At 43.4% G+C, this 15,705-nt stretch overlaps 1 protein-coding gene across 9 annotated transcripts in view; it reads right to left on the reverse strand.

Moving 5' to 3' along the window:
• LOC128344911 (uncharacterized) overlaps positions 1-15,705 on the reverse strand; it is a 103,227-nt gene that overhangs the window by 71,205 nt on the left and 16,317 nt on the right. For all 9 annotated transcript variants that reach the window (XM_053295969.1, XM_053295977.1, XM_053296022.1 and 6 more), the window contains exons 3-4: positions 8,219-8,332; positions 1,531-1,686 (exon numbers count right to left, since the gene is read on the reverse strand). In XM_053295969.1, the coding sequence (XP_053151944.1) occupies positions 1,531-1,686; positions 8,219-8,332 (270 nt within the window). The remainder of the gene's footprint in view (positions 1-1,530; positions 1,687-8,218; positions 8,333-15,705) is intronic.

The following is a 15,705-nucleotide window of genomic DNA, read 5'->3' on the forward strand; positions in this document are numbered from 1 at the left end:
TTCTGGGGGAGTGTAACCCTATCCAGCACAGGAAGATCTAACTCATCCTTCAAATTCTGGTCCCCCACAATGAGCACCTCTTCCTTGGATTCAGCTTCAATTTGTTATCCCTCATCCAAAGCATTACTGCCCATAGGCAGGTATTTAGGGATTGAATTCCAGTTCATGATGATGATGATGACAATGATGATGAGGCATCCTACCTCACTCAGTGATGAGTTAATGATATTAACTAGGCCATCTCCAACAATTTCCCTGCTAGACAGAAGCAGCTTTGGAGGTTGTGCATTTTGATTTTTAAAAGCATAATATCTTTATGATATTCCTATCCCTCCTGGAAGGCCCTGGAAGCACTTATTCAGGGCATCCTACCCTCACATGCCAGTTGACACTCTATGGATAACATGCTGCTTCCCTAGTACTCAGCACAGATCAAGGGAATCACTGGGTTAGTATAGTTGGCAGAGTCAATGCAGAAGGTTGTACAAAACAATGAACATCACATAACTATTATTTTTTACAAGTGCACCAAAGAACCAAGCTGGGACTACTGGAAGCTCCTGAATGGGCACAGCTTTGCTCTCTAGTTTGGGTTGCAGGCAACTGCCAAGCTTTCATCATTTTAGAACAGTTCAGCAGCAGATGTTTCAGTCACTGATAGTCTGCTAACATGCTGTTGCCTAGTCCCATGGCAAAACCAGAATATTCAGATGCAGGGTACCAGACTAGTATAGGCAAAGTTGGGAAGATCCTTGTTTTGACTCCTTCATCTTATCTTGCCCTCCATGCATTTAGACTTTATTATGCCATGGTGTGTGGCTAGGGATGATGGAAGTTGTAGTCCAACATCTGGGGACCCAAGTTTAAGAACTTCTAGTCTAAGATATCTTTAATGGTATATAAATATTCATAGTAGTCATTCCAGAGAAAGAATGCATTATTTTTAATTATGTGCTGCTACACAACAACAAAGGAGAAATCCTCCATTTTACCAGTCAAATGATCTGCAACAAATGTATGTTTTAGCATTATATCTTGGCTATGATTGCATAACATCAGCCCCCATAGAGACCAGCTCTGGCCTGTGGGGGCAGCCACTCCGCCTCCTTCCCTGGAGTACTGAAAGACCAGTGTGCCCTGAGAGGAAGGCATGAAAGGGGTGCCCTGGTCAGAGAGTTCTTGTCCTCAGCTCCTGAAAAGACCAACAGCCTGAGACATTTTATTAATCTTCTGTAATTTGCTCCCTTTAATACTGTAAACCACTTTGGGTATAAAGGCAGTATAAAAATGTCACAAACAAACAATCTTCCCACTGACAATGCTCACTTACAGTATATGCTGGAACTGTGCACATAAGTTCTATACCACAAAAGAAAAGAACACTCACAAACAGTTCAGAAAACTCAAAACGTTTTATGGATTATTAAAAAGTGAGCTTTTTGAGGATTCCTTTTCACCTTGTGACCAGAATGATGAGGCCACAAAATCAACGGGCAATTTTTCACTGTCCTCCTCCAGAGTAATCTCTACCTTTTTTCCTTTGTGTTGAATATGCTGTTGGAGTCTGAGATTAGACATCTTGATCTGAATTCGTTGCTTTTGAACTTTCTCATTCAGTAAAGTCCTGTAATGTTCACATAAGATATTTTTCAGCTTATAGACATTCTTGTAGGTTTCAAGATGATGCTGAAAGAAAAACACAAATACATTTAGCATTTTAAAATTTTCACCAGGAAAAGAAAGCGTTTAATTTGCAACAATATCAGAACAGGAATTTCTTAGAGTATGTCCAGATGGTAATCTTCTGTATTCCCACAATAGATGCTATCAAATCCTCCTTTAAACAGTATTCCTAGGACCGGACAGCAAGGCACTTTCATGCAATCAGTTTAAAGTGTAACAGATCAATTTTTTGTGTGTGGGATCCAGGTAAGTCCTCTCAAGGAAGTGCTTCGGTTTTGGGCTATCACAATTTTTCGGCTCTCAAAGGATAACCTGTTGTTTCTGGGGAAATGTGACTCTTTCCCTACTACACAATTTTGAAGCACTCATCTATGTAGCACAGTTCTGCACTGCCACCTACTGTTGGGTCTTTCTATTACACTTTAACCTTGACAAAGTATATATATTTCACACCAATTTGTGAAATACAGGCTCTTGGAATTTAAGAATAAATCTCTTAAACTTCCTCTAATCCATGCATCACCAAAATACTAATAGATTTTCCTCATGTACTGCCACCTCATACCACCAGAGTCAAGCTTCATGTTGAAGAGAATGTACTGCACAAAATCATTACTGCTTCTTAAACAGCTTTTTTGGATACTTTTGGGGGGTGATAAATTGTTCTTACAGCACAGCTCTGTACAAGAAACCACATTACAAAGGAGAGTTAAACTAGCTTCTACAGGAATAAAATATTTTAATAATATGTACTTCTTAAAGTTGACATATCCCTTTAACTTTGCACAATACTACCTGCTAAATATGGTTATACCAACCGTATATATTGTAAATGTTTAATTTTTTTAAATTTAATTTTTCTCTCTTTTATTTTGATGTACCACCAAATTCAACTTAAATAATAATGGAAATAATAAAGAAATTTTTTTAAAACAAACAAACAAACAAACATTGCACAATACTAGAGCCCTTGCTTTCAAATGTGTTTTGGCAACACATCGGTAGTGGCAATTTATTCTTGGATTCTTTTCTTGTTCCCTATCTTTGATGCATCATCTTCCATGGGGTTAATAAATTATCTAACCACTGTGGAAGACTGACAACTCTCATGCTAAGCTGTAACAACTACTGATCAAAAATGGTGCCCACAGTTTCTGCACAAGATTTTATATTCCATCATTATTACAAGCAAATGGATCTCTGAGCATCATGTCAAGACTGAACACTGGTTTGTTCAACTCTGCCTTCTCTGTTACAGAATATTAGCATGGCAAAAAACATGTAAGATATTTTAAAAAGCTCTGAAAAATTATGTACATATTATATACACTATCTGCAAGCTATATAGTGGCCGCATTTACATGTAATGGCAAACTGCGAGTAGACAAATCCGAGGTGAATTTTTGTAACCATGAATTGCATCACAGATGTTCGTCCAACTGTAGCCCAGAAACTCCGGTTTCAGGGTAGGGGAGTCCCTCTTCCTGGTCTGCTGAGGCTGCATCCCAGCAGGCTCCATAGTGCTCCGGTCACCAGACTGTAGGCAAGGTGTCAGAATGTCTACAGAGCAGCAGCCATTGGCCATGATCTTCAAGGGGGTGTGCCAAGTGCAGTCATGCCTTTTTGGAATGGACCTCCCGCTGCAGGGAAAGGGCCTTTAAACCCCTTTAAATGCCATGCAAGCCGTTCTCCTGACAGCGATTGCATTGCCACCCTCATAAAAGCCCTAGACCAAAACAGTCCCATTTAAGAACAATTTCTGGCAACGGTGGGATGCTGAGGGGCAATATTTTTTGTTACTCCAGGAAAGGATCATGATGACTTTCTAGGAGGGAATATGTATATGAGGGAGGGCAAAGGATCCTGGGGTCTGGTCCACTGTGACTAAGGATGTTCATGCAATGGCAGACCCCGGCTAAGCAATATAGAAACACCCAAGCACACTCCTGCCCCCATGCCATGTTGGCTTGGCAGCTGGGGATTATCCCTCTCATGAGAGGGCCAGTCCACTGGGGAGGACCAGAGGCTCCGGAAACTTTGATCCTGCATTGGACTGCACTCATGGGTTAGGACATCCAAATCAAGGGACCCTCGCTTGTTTGGGGTCTCCGTTCTCTCTGGTAAATAATAGAATTTGTACACCGTGACCCCCTCCTCGCCAGGCAATGCTTTCATACTCCAAGGAATAGTGGCCACTCCATGTGTCCGGGCAGTATCATGTGGGCAGACTAGGGAAACACCGGGACCAAGGATAGATCTTTACTCTCATTCAGATTTCCTGAGTTTGGACCGGCATTGCGGCATATGCAGATCGGCCACCATGGGGAATCGCAGGAGAGGGGAGCCTTGATTATCAGCGATCCCAGGCAACTAGTTTCACTGGACCAGGCAAAAGCAAACATGGATATGTGCCAATGGTTGACAGGATTTGCAGAGGGACTACTTCATCACAGCAATCACCAAGACAGGGAAAGGTGGTTCTGGAGTACCCGTCCCTGTGGCTTGCTTGTATTGCGCATCCAGGCTGGACGGCAGCTGCCATCTGGCCCACATGCATGTCTCGATGTCCTTTCACTCTCATGGGAGAGTAGTCCTAGGAAGAAGGGGCATCACACATTTTTTAGTGATTCTGCCTCATTCCTGAGTCAGAAGAACATAAGAACAGCCCTGCTGGATCAGGCCCAAGGCCCACCGAGTCCAGCATCCTGTTTCACACAGTGTCCCACCAGATGTCGCCGGAAGCCTACAGGCAGGAGTTGAGGGTATGCCCTCTCTCCTGCTGTTACTCCCCTGCAACTGGGACTCAGAGGCATCCTGCCTTTGAAGCTGGAGGTGGCCTATAGCCCTCTGACTAGTAGCCGTTGATAGACCTCTCCTCCATGAAGTTATCCAAACCCCTCTTAAAGCCATCCAGGATGTTGGTTGCCACCACATCTTGTGGCAAAGAATTCCACAAGTGGATTATGCATTGTGTGAAAAAGTACATCCATTTGCTGGTCCTAAATTTCCTGGCAATCAATTTCATGGGATGACCCCTGGTTCTAGTGTTATGTGAGAGGGACAAGAATTTCTCTCTATCCACTTTCTCCACACAATACATGATTTTATAGACCTCTATCATGTCTCCCCGCAGCCATTTTTTCTCTAAACTAAATAGTCCCAGGTGTTGTAGCCTTGCCTCATAAGGAAGGTGCTCTAGGCCCCTGATCATCTTGGTGGTGGTTGTTGTTGTTACTGTTATTATTATTATTATTATTATTATTATTATTAACATTTATATCCCACTCTTCCTCCAAGGAGCCCAGAGCGGTGTACTACATACTTGAGTTTCTCTTTCACAACAACCCTGTGAAGTAGCTTAGGCTGAGAGAGAAGTGACTGGCCCAGAGTCACCCAGCTAGTTTTATGGCTGAATGGGGATTTGAACTCGGTTCAAATTGGTTGCCCTCTTCTGCACCTTTTGCAATTCGACAATATCCTTTTTTAGATGTGGTGACCAGAACTGTACGCAGTACTCCAGGTGCGGCTGTACCACAGTTTTGTATAAGGGCATTATTAGCCATTTTATTTTCAATCCCCTTCCTAATGATCCCTAGCATGGAATTGGCCTTTTTCACAGCTGCCGCACATTGAGTCGACACTTTCAACAAGCTGTCCACCACAACTCCAAGATACCTCTCCCGGTCAGTCACCAACAACTCAGATCCCATCAGCATATACTTGAAGTTGGGGTTCTTCGTCCTAATGTGCATCACTTTATACTTGCCAACACTGAACCGCATTTGCCATTTTGTTGCCCACTCACCCAGTTTGGAGAGATCCTTTTTGAAATCCTCACAATCAGTTTTGGATTTCACTACTGGAAAAAGCTTGGTATCATCTGCAAATTTGGCCAGCTTGTTGCTTACCCCTACTTCTAGATCATTTACAAATAAATTAAAAAGCACCGGTCGCAGTACAGATCCCTGGGGGACCCCACTTCTTACTTCCCTCCATTGTGAAAACTCTCCATTTATACCTACCCTCTGTTTCCTGTCTTTCAACCAGTTAGCAATCCACACATGTACTTGTCCCCTTATCCCATGACAACTACGTTTCCTCAGGAGTATTTGATGAGGAACTTTGTCAAAAGCTTTTTGGAAGTCCAGGTACACTATGTCAACTGGATCACCTTGATCCACACACTTGTTGACACTCTCAAAGAAGTCCAAAAGTTTTGCAAGGCAAGATTTACCTTTGCAGAAGCCATGCTGGTTCTCTCCCAGCAGGCCTGTTCTTTTATGTGCTTTACAATTTTATCCTTTAGGATGCTTTCCATCAATTTGCCTGGAATGGACATTAAGCTAACCGGCCTGGAATTTCCCGGATCGCCCCTGGATCCCTTTATGAAAATCGGTGTTACATTTGCTACTTTTCAGTCCTACAGTACAAAGCCCGATTGCAGGGATACGTTATATATTTTTGCAAGGAGGTTGGCTATTTCACATTTGAGTTCTTTGAGGACTCTTGGATGGATGCCATCTGGCCCTGGCGATTTGCTTTGCTAGTTTTCAGTTTTTCTAGACAGTTTAGAGCATCATCTCTTGTTATTTCTATCTGACTCAGTTTGTTAGCCTCCATCCCCGAAAAGCCTGGTTCAGGAACAGGTATATGTTTAGTATCCTCTGCCATGAAGATGGACACAAATAACTCATTGAGCTTCTCTGCAACCTCCATATCCTCCTTAATAATCCCTTTCACTCCCTCATTGTCTAATGATCCAACCACCTCCCTGGCAGGTTTCCTGCCTCTGATGTATTTAAAGAAGTTTTTGTAATTCCCCTTGATGCTTGAGTCCTTGAGTCCCCACCCCGGATGTTTGTTTTCATGAATAATGCCATGGAGTGCATGCTTGCACCCAAGGGGAAGGGGCTGCCCCCCACTCCCCAACCTTACTGTACAAAAAAATAGAGCAGAGGCATTCAAGAATTCCTTGTTCTTTTAAAGCTGACACCGGGTATTGCTGCCTTGCCATTTCTTACCTTTGCAGGTATCTAATCGGGTTGCTTGGTTTATAGCACCACCATGACGTCATGTGTTTGTGAAAATACAATAAATCTTGACCGATTTATTTTTGGTGACCAAAACACATAGTGCCCACCCTGTTAATACCCTTTCTCTTTTGCCATACCCTTTCTCTTCTGTTTGACAGAAGGGGAAACAAGAGAGAGAGTGGAAAGCAGGCATACCCAATGTGACTTTTCACTTTGACAGGCTTAGAAGGTTGGGATGGGACAAGGTGGTGCTCCTGTTGCCGGGCAACAGCTTAAGGAGTGCAGATACAGGGGGCAAGGCAAGTGCTTGGATAGACAGCCAGCAAGAAGTGCGGCAGGCATGGAGCGGACATATCCCTAGGGTAGTCTGGGCTGCCCTTTCCATGAGGTAATGCTGCCACCTTCAAACCTCAGACTGGGGCCAGAGAGAACACTACATCAAATGAATGCATATTAGATGCAAGGGCCAAACCATATGTCATGAGCTGGGATTCAGGAAGGGAGACAGACAGAGGGAAGGTAAGACTGTCAGGAACTGGGCAAGCAGTATTTTTCCCCATGAGACAAACAGCAACTTGGAAGCAATTTAGATCAGGAAAACAAGGTGGAGGAAATGGGGTTAGCATATCCACTGCTCTGTACCACTGCTGTGAACAAATCAGCAGCATCCCCAGTTGCACGTCTGTTAAAAATACTGTCAGGAGATCTAACAAAGATTTTCTGTGTTAACATGCCATCTAACGTGTAATCAGCTAGGAAAATGAAACCTGTCACTTGCAATACACAAGACAACTTCAGGTACAAATGTTTTTATAAAATGTTCCATTATCAAGTCACAGTGATGAAATCATGGGCTAATCATTGAAAAACTCTACAGTCAAGTATTCCTGGGCCTAGTGAATATACTCCTCTCATTCAAGGATATGATGGCACTATCAAATCTGCAATGACTACTCTAAGGATAACATTATAGTCTATAGGCTGTGTCTCAGTAAATCCAAAAGTGGCTTTCCCCCCACTTTTTCAGCAATTTGCAATTTGCAGAGGAAGCCTGGGAGTGGCAAAAAATTGACACAGGAAGAAGCTACAAACATTACAAGATTTAGCCAGTATCTTCCTATGTTATTGGAGTGATGTGGGGAGAACACAAGCAGCAGTGGCTCCTACACTGTTAAGGTAACGTCAAAAGTGGTCATAAGAAAGAATAAGGTGCCAAATCTGGAAAAGAAGAACCTGCATATTGAATGGGCTGGCTCTATTTAGTAAGAAGTTATGTTAAATAATAATAAATAATAAGATGCTATTCCTGGGCATCATAATGCAGCATTTGTTTCTAACAATACTGGTCTCACCCATGGAACCTACCACCCAATCTGCCAGGCTCTCTGGTACATGCCTAGCAAACAGAGGTCAGGAACTGGCTGTGCTCCATACGCAACACAAGAAAGACAAGCTAGCTGTGTAGCATCAAGAACATCACCTACAATAGCAGAAGGCATTACCTGTTCTTGCAGAGCTTGCTTGATGATCTCCTCTTTTTCCTCATCACTGAGGTCTCGTTTGTTGTTTCTTGTCTTCACTTTGTCAGTTTCTGTCTTTTGCTGGTTTGGGTCATTCTGGACAAAGATATAATTGAAAAAAACTTGGGATTTCTCAACTGTTCTGAGGGTAAGAGGAAACATTTAAGCCTTTATCATGCATTACAGAATCCGAAAGATACTCCAAACTGCTCCCCACCCACCCCCACAACAAATGCTATAGCTCTGTGCAAACTTTCAGTGCTATACAGATTTTTTTAAAATGGTTTGAGTTCTCTTCTCTTCCAGATACATTGGAGGCTCTGGTGAGTCTCCAGGACACAGATAAGAGGGATTCAAGCACTAGGAGGCTTCTAGCACAGTCCAGTAAGTAGTCCTTCCCCACACCAGGGCTAGAGCTGGAGGCCTGAATGAGTTTCTTGACTGGTGTACTGAAAGTTCACAAGCCTCAAGTACTTTTGTACCTACTTCTGTTCTTACAGTACTTAGCATAATGAAATCTCAATGAGAATAAAATAGACCTGGATTGTGCAGTCCTGGAAGTGTTATCAAAGTGCTAATAGCCTGGGATATCTGCAAGACACGATGTTTTTGCCAACTCCACAAAAATTGTTATGATGATTATTATTTAGGATGTAAATACTGCCTTTTAAGATAACATCTTTATAAGGCAGTATACAAAAGAATAAACATAGGAACTACAAAATATAAAATAACAACAGTGCTATAATAGCAGGGTAAAGCCATTAAAACCAGCACAAAATTGATCAGTGTAATATCAGTGGCTCACATCCAGTGTAGTGTAATGCAGGTGGTGATAATCTACCCATGCTGCTGCTGTGGACGTGCAGTGAAGCACCACAAATACTTTGAGCAGCTCACCCGCACTCTGGAAAAGCTAGTTAGATCAAAAATACATCACTGATGGCCAAGTGACATGCTTCTGATCTAACTAGCATTTCTGGAGTGTGAGTGTGCTACTCAAAGTATTTGTGATTTTGAGCAAAACTGCCAGCACTTCACTGCAAGGCTTCAGCGGTGTGGGTGGATCAGTGCTACCCGCATTATACACTGCACTGGATGCTGGCCAGTCAGTTCAAACTAGGTTTTAAAAATGTATGTTCACAGCTTGTTTAAAAACTGCAAGCAAGGGGCCTGCTGTATCTCCCCAAGAAGGGAGTTCCACATCTGTGATACCACTACAGAAATGGTCCTGTCTCTGGTATCAACTGAGGCAGGCCAGAGAGCAAGACCAGAGATGCAGATTTTAATGCCTGGGCAGGTTCATAGGGATACATGTAATTATTGAGATAACCCGAACCCAGGATGTGTGGGGCTTTAAAGGTAATAACCAGTACTTTGAAATGGAAATGCAAAACGCCTTGCCCCTATTAGCATCCTGGTGGCTGCATTTTGAGCCAATTCAGTTTCTGAACAATCTTAAAAATTAGCCCCACACAGAGTTCATTACAGTAGTCCAGTCTGGACATGACCAGTGCATGGGTGTATCAGACTTCTCTAGATAGGGCCACAGCTAGCGAATTAGCCAAAGCTGATAAAAACCACTCCTGACCGCCCAACATCGCCTGGAAATCAAAGAATGATGTTGGGTCCAAAAGTACCCCCAGAATCATAGCTGCTTTTTCAGGGAAGTATAACCCCATCCAGCACAGCCTGGATTCCGATACCTGGATGGGTGGAACTTTCAACCAACAGCACCTTTGTCTTGTCTGGATTAAGTATCAGCTCATTTGCCCTCATTCAGGCACTGGTTCAGGGTTTCCATCACCTTCTTGATCAGTAGGCGGAAACAAGAAGCAGAGCTCGGTGTCATCTGCATATTGGTGACACAGTAGCCCAAATCTCCAGATGACTTCAACCAGTAATTCCCTATAGATGTTAAAAAGCACACAAAGATAAAATAGAACCATGTGGCACCCAACAGGCTGTCATGGGGTAGAGCTCAAGACCCCCAGCACCACTTTCTGGGTACAACCCTCTAGGAGGAACTTGGACCATTGTAATAGAGTGCCTTCAAGTCCTACTCCAGCTAGGTAACTGAGAAGGATACCATAGTCAATACTACAGAAAGCTGCTGGGAGAACTAGGGTAATCCACAGGGCCACTCCCCTCTTGGTTGTCCCCTGCTGCTGTTCATCTACCAAGGTGACCATTTTCATCCTGCTGTCAGACTTAAACACATCTAAAAGATCAGTTTCACCTAGAACCACCTGGAGATGGGTTACCATCACATGCTCGACCACCTTGTACAGGAAAAGCAAATTGGACACTGAGCAAGAGATGTGCAAATTGGCGAGGTCCAGTGGCTGACATCAAGCCTAACCCTGTGCCAGCAGAAGAGCATTTTCCACTGTGAAAGGGGGAAGTGGTGATTTTTGTTCTTTCCCCTTCCCACTGAATTCACCCATTGTACCTCCAAAAAATATGTCCCTGAGGGTTCTCCAACCAGATGTTAGCATGGATATATACTATGCTTTCTTTAAGAAACAAGTTACCAACCTATGTCTCAAGAAGGCATTAATCATATCCAAGATCCATATGCCTAAATCCTCTCTCACAGCTTTATTGGCCCGCAAAGATAAGGATAAAAAACACAGGTACCAAATTTCACACTTCCATGTAGCCTATATCAATATCCTCAGACTGAAGCACCTGTAAAGTGCAGTATCTATAACAATAAGACCAGGTAACTATTATAATGAAATTAGATTGGGTACCATTTTAGAAAGAATATAAACTGTTAAGCTAAGCACAAGCTTAATTCAGTAAATAAAGGAAAGAAGTGGCAATGGCCTGTGTTCTCCTTGAAGTCAGGCTAAATTAACTTATTAATTTTTGGAATCTATACTTTCACAGTTCATATATAGGATCCTAAATCAGTCCTATGTGATAACATAGCAGGTGAACCTCCATCGTATACAAAACAGCATGAGCAATTATCTGTCTTTACTAGACCAATAAATGTTCTAAATCAGGGGTGAGCAACTTCAGCTCTCCAACTGCTGAACAGCAACTCCATGCATCCCCAGCCACAATTTATTGTGGCTGGGGATGATGGGTGATGTAGTTCAACAGCAGCTGTTCTAATTGCTACCCCTATTCTAGTTGCTTGAAGTAAATTTCTGAACTGCATAAATTTGACAGAACTATTATTTAGATGTCAGTGTTCAGAGCAAACTTTTAACAAATGTTACTTGTCCAGGTTTTGTGCTAGGATAGTATTCTAAAGTTTAACACAAAGGAACAGAAAGTTTTAAATAAGGACTGTATTAATTGGATTGCAAACAGTTTGGCCTTGCTGGAAAGACTGGTAGTAGCAGATGGTTCGTTCATTCATTCATTCATTCATTCATTCATTCATTCATTCATTCATTCATTCCATTTCTACTCTGCCCAGTACAACACTCTGGATTGCAAACAAAATATAATCATTCAAAAATCAAATGTAAAACCATAAAATCTGAACATTTAAAACAAGTAAAAACCCTAGAAGGCCAGACCAAACAAATAAGTCGTAAGGCTCTCTTAAAGGCCAATAATGTATTTAAACCACAAATTTCTGTAGGGAGTGCATTCCACAACCTAGGAGTGGCTACAGAGAAAGTCCCGAGTCGCCACTAGATGTACTGGTGGCATCTGGTGACAGACCTCTCCAGATGACCTCAACATGTGGTGGGGATCATACAGAAGAGGGCATTCTATAAGGTAACCCAGACCTAAGCCATTCAGGGCTTTAAAGGTAATAACCAGCACTTTGTATTTTGCATGGAAGCATATTGGCAGCCAGTGCAGCTGTTTAAGTATAGGAATAATATGGTATTTCCAGGTTGCCCCAGAGACCAATCTGCCACATTTTGAACTAACTGAAGCTTCCGAACTACATACAAAGGCAGCCCTATGTAACACATTGCAGAAGTCAAGCCTGGAGGTTACCAGCGTGTGCACCACTGTTTTGAGATCATTCTCTTCAAGGAATGGACGAAGATGTCAAATCAGCCAAAGCTGAAAAAAGGTGCTCCTTGCCATAGCCTCGGCCTGAGATACCAGGTTGAGGCCTGGGTCTAAGAGCACCCCCAAACTGCATACCTGTTCCTTCTGGGAGAGCGTAACCCCGTCCAGTACAGGAAGATCTATCCCATCCCTCAAATTCTGGCCCCCCACAATGAGCACCTCCGTCTTACTTGGATTCACTTTCAATTTGTTATCTCTCATCCAGCCCATTACTGCCTGTGGCAGGCATTTAGGGAATGGGTGCCATCACCTGATGATGATTATGATGATGATGATAAAGAGAAATAGATTTGAGTGTCATGAGGATACTGATAACACCCAGCACCAAATCCCCTGATGATGTCATCCAGCGGTTTCCTGTAAATATTAAAAAGCACTGGTGGCAGAATGGAGCCCTGAGAGACCCCATATAATAGCTCCTGTTTAGAAGGGCAACTGTCACCAAGTATAACCATCTGGAATCTACCCAAAAGATAGGAGCAAAACCACTGCAAGGCAGTGCCTCCTATCTCCAACTCCCCCAGGCGATCCAGAAAGATACCATGGTCAATGATACCGAAAGCTGCTGAGAGATCCAAAAGAACCAGAAGAGTCACATTCCCTCTGTCAATACCCCGACAGAGGTCATCCATCAGGCCGACCAAAGCTGTCTCACCCCATAGCCAGCAATAAAGCCAGTTTGAAATTGGTCTATAATCAGTTCCTCCAAAACCACTTGCTGATTAGCCACAGCTGATTAGCTACCAGTCTCTCAATCACCTTGCCCAACCAAGGAAGATTGGAGCCAGACCTAAAGCTATCCATCACCAAGGGGTCCAAGGTAGGCTTCTTAAGAAGCAGTTTAACCACTGCCTCCTTCAAACAAGGGGCATTCTGCTTTCCCTCAGTGATGCATTAATGATGTCAGTTAGGCAACATCCAATAACAAGATGAAAGCAACCAAGTTGGGCAAGGATCCAAAGATGGTGGTAGGCTTCACTGCCCCAAGCAGCTTGTCCACATCCTCTGGAGTCACAGACTGAAACTGATCCAATCTAATACTGCAAATAGGATTGCTGGACACCCCCTTAATAGACTCTGCAAAAATAGTGGAGTCCAGGTCAGCCCGTATACAAAATATTTTATCTGCAAAGAACTCAGTAAAAGAGTTACAGCAGGAAATTGTCACCCGTGGTAGATTTAAAGTAGAAGGAGCATAAATTAAGCTACTCACAACCCAGGATAATTCTGCTGAATGTGAACCCACAGACTCAATGCACACAGACCAGAATTCCTTCTTCACTGCACGCACTGCCACACGTAGGCCTTCATATTGGCTCTATGCTGTGTCCTGTCAAAATTGAGTCACATTTTCCTCCACTTGCGTTCCAGTTAGGGTATGCACAAAACCAGCTGGCCCGTCGTCCGAGTTGCTTCATCGCCCTAAGCTCCAAGGAAAACCAAGGAGCAGATCGGGCTCCACCAAGCCGGAGAGGGTGTTTAGGACCAACCATGTCAACAGCCCGGGTCATTTCTCCATTCCAAAGATCAACCAGTGCCTCAACAGGGTCACCAGCTCTGGACACTGGAAACTCCCCGAGGGTCATCTGGAATCCAAGTGGATCCATAAGCCTCCGGGGGCGGACCATCCTAATCGGCCCACCACCCCTGCAGAGGGCAGATGGAGCAGTCAAACTAAACCCCACCAGATGATGATCTGTCCATGACAAAGGAGTGGTCTCAAATACCCCCACCTCCAGATCATTTATTTCCCGGTCGGCAAAAACCAGATCCAGAGTATGTCCTGCCACGTGGGTAGGGCCCGATACCAACTGAGACAGGCCCATGGTTGCCATGGAGGCCATGAAATCCTGCACCGCACCCACTAGGGGGGCCTCAGCATGGACACTGAAATCCCCCAAAACAATAAGCCTGGAGGAACCCAAGGCCACCTCCATTGGTCCATTAGTTTCAGGACGTTGGTCCTGAAACTAATTGGGATAGGCCCATAGTTGTCAAGGCTGCTATGAACTCCTGAGCTGAACCAGACAAGCCAGCCCCAAAGTGGATACTGAAGTCCCCCAGCCCGAAAAGTCTAGGTGACTCCAAAACCATCTCCAAGACCAGCTCCGCTAGCTCAGGTAGGGAGTTGGTTGGGCGTGGGGTGGATGGTACACCAACAGAATCCCTAATCTCTCCCTAGTTCCCAGCCTCAAAAATACACACTCAATATAAGTCAACTGTCTCACAGGGACCCTGGTAAGGAAAATGGTATCCTTATGGGCCACAGCCACTCCACAAACACACCCTGCCCACTTCCCCTAACCTGCTGCACAGCAGAGCAACCTGGTGGGAGAAGCTGGGCCCAAACTGGACCATTTGCCTCTCCCAATCTGGTCTCAGTTATACATGCCAGGTTGGCACCCTCATCTACAATTAGGTAATGGATGACTTCAACCTTATTCTGAACTGCCCTGACATTACAGAGGAGCATTTACACCAGGATTATAGAGTAACTTCCCTACCTAACCAGTTTACCTCTAAAATTCGCTTAGGGATATAACCAAAATGAGCCTTTGGAGCACAGTTTGAGGGCTATTAGGTGGCAAAATTATGTGTATGGCTCCAAAAATACAATGGACACAATCATTTTTACGAGGAAAAATGATCATTTACACCAACAATTACACCAACATCATTTACACCAACAATTTATCGTTACTCTCAGATTTACTCTCAATTTACTCTCAGATAAAGTAAATAAAGAGGAAAATTTATCCCAACTAAAGAATTTCAGTCAAGCAGTTTAAATCAGAAAACCACTGTTTAAAAAGAGTTTGAACAGCAAACTTCCTTGCTAAATAAAAATCAAACTTAATGTCAGAAGCACGCTCAGATATGTATATACGTGAAGTATTCTTCTAAATGTAAAAGCTTCCTGAACTACTTTCCTCCCATTTGTAAAATCTTTGTCTTTGGATGAAAAGAACATACTACTTAATAAACATTTTGCTCAGACTGGTAAGAATTCTTCCCACATTGCGTGCAATTCTTTGCTACCAAGGACACACTGCAAACATGCATAATCCCCAAAAGGTCTGGTTGTATAAAGCCTCTGAGTTTACAAAAGCAGCAACAGCAGTAGGACAGGCAACCGCAGAAGCAACAAAAGCAAAAGTGGGGGTTGGGAACTGTTAAGTAACCAAGAAGTTCAATCTTGTCACAACAGTAGCAAAAACGTATTTAAGTTATTAAAATATTTTGTTCAGCACAGCAAATTATATTGATGGGGAAGGAAAGAGTGGATGGGGAAGAGGCTTCGCAACCCTTTCCCTTATGGTGATTTTTCCACTGAAAGTCTTCCTTCTAACAAGCGCTTGAGAAAATATAAAAGTAGAGGGTATGGCAAACAGCACCTTGAGGGGCAGGGAGGGGGGAGG

The sequence above is a fragment of the Hemicordylus capensis genome, chromosome 1 (genome assembly GCF_027244095.1).
Source record: "Hemicordylus capensis ecotype Gifberg chromosome 1, rHemCap1.1.pri, whole genome shotgun sequence".
NCBI classification, from domain to species: Eukaryota; Metazoa; Chordata; class Lepidosauria; order Squamata; family Cordylidae; genus Hemicordylus; species Hemicordylus capensis.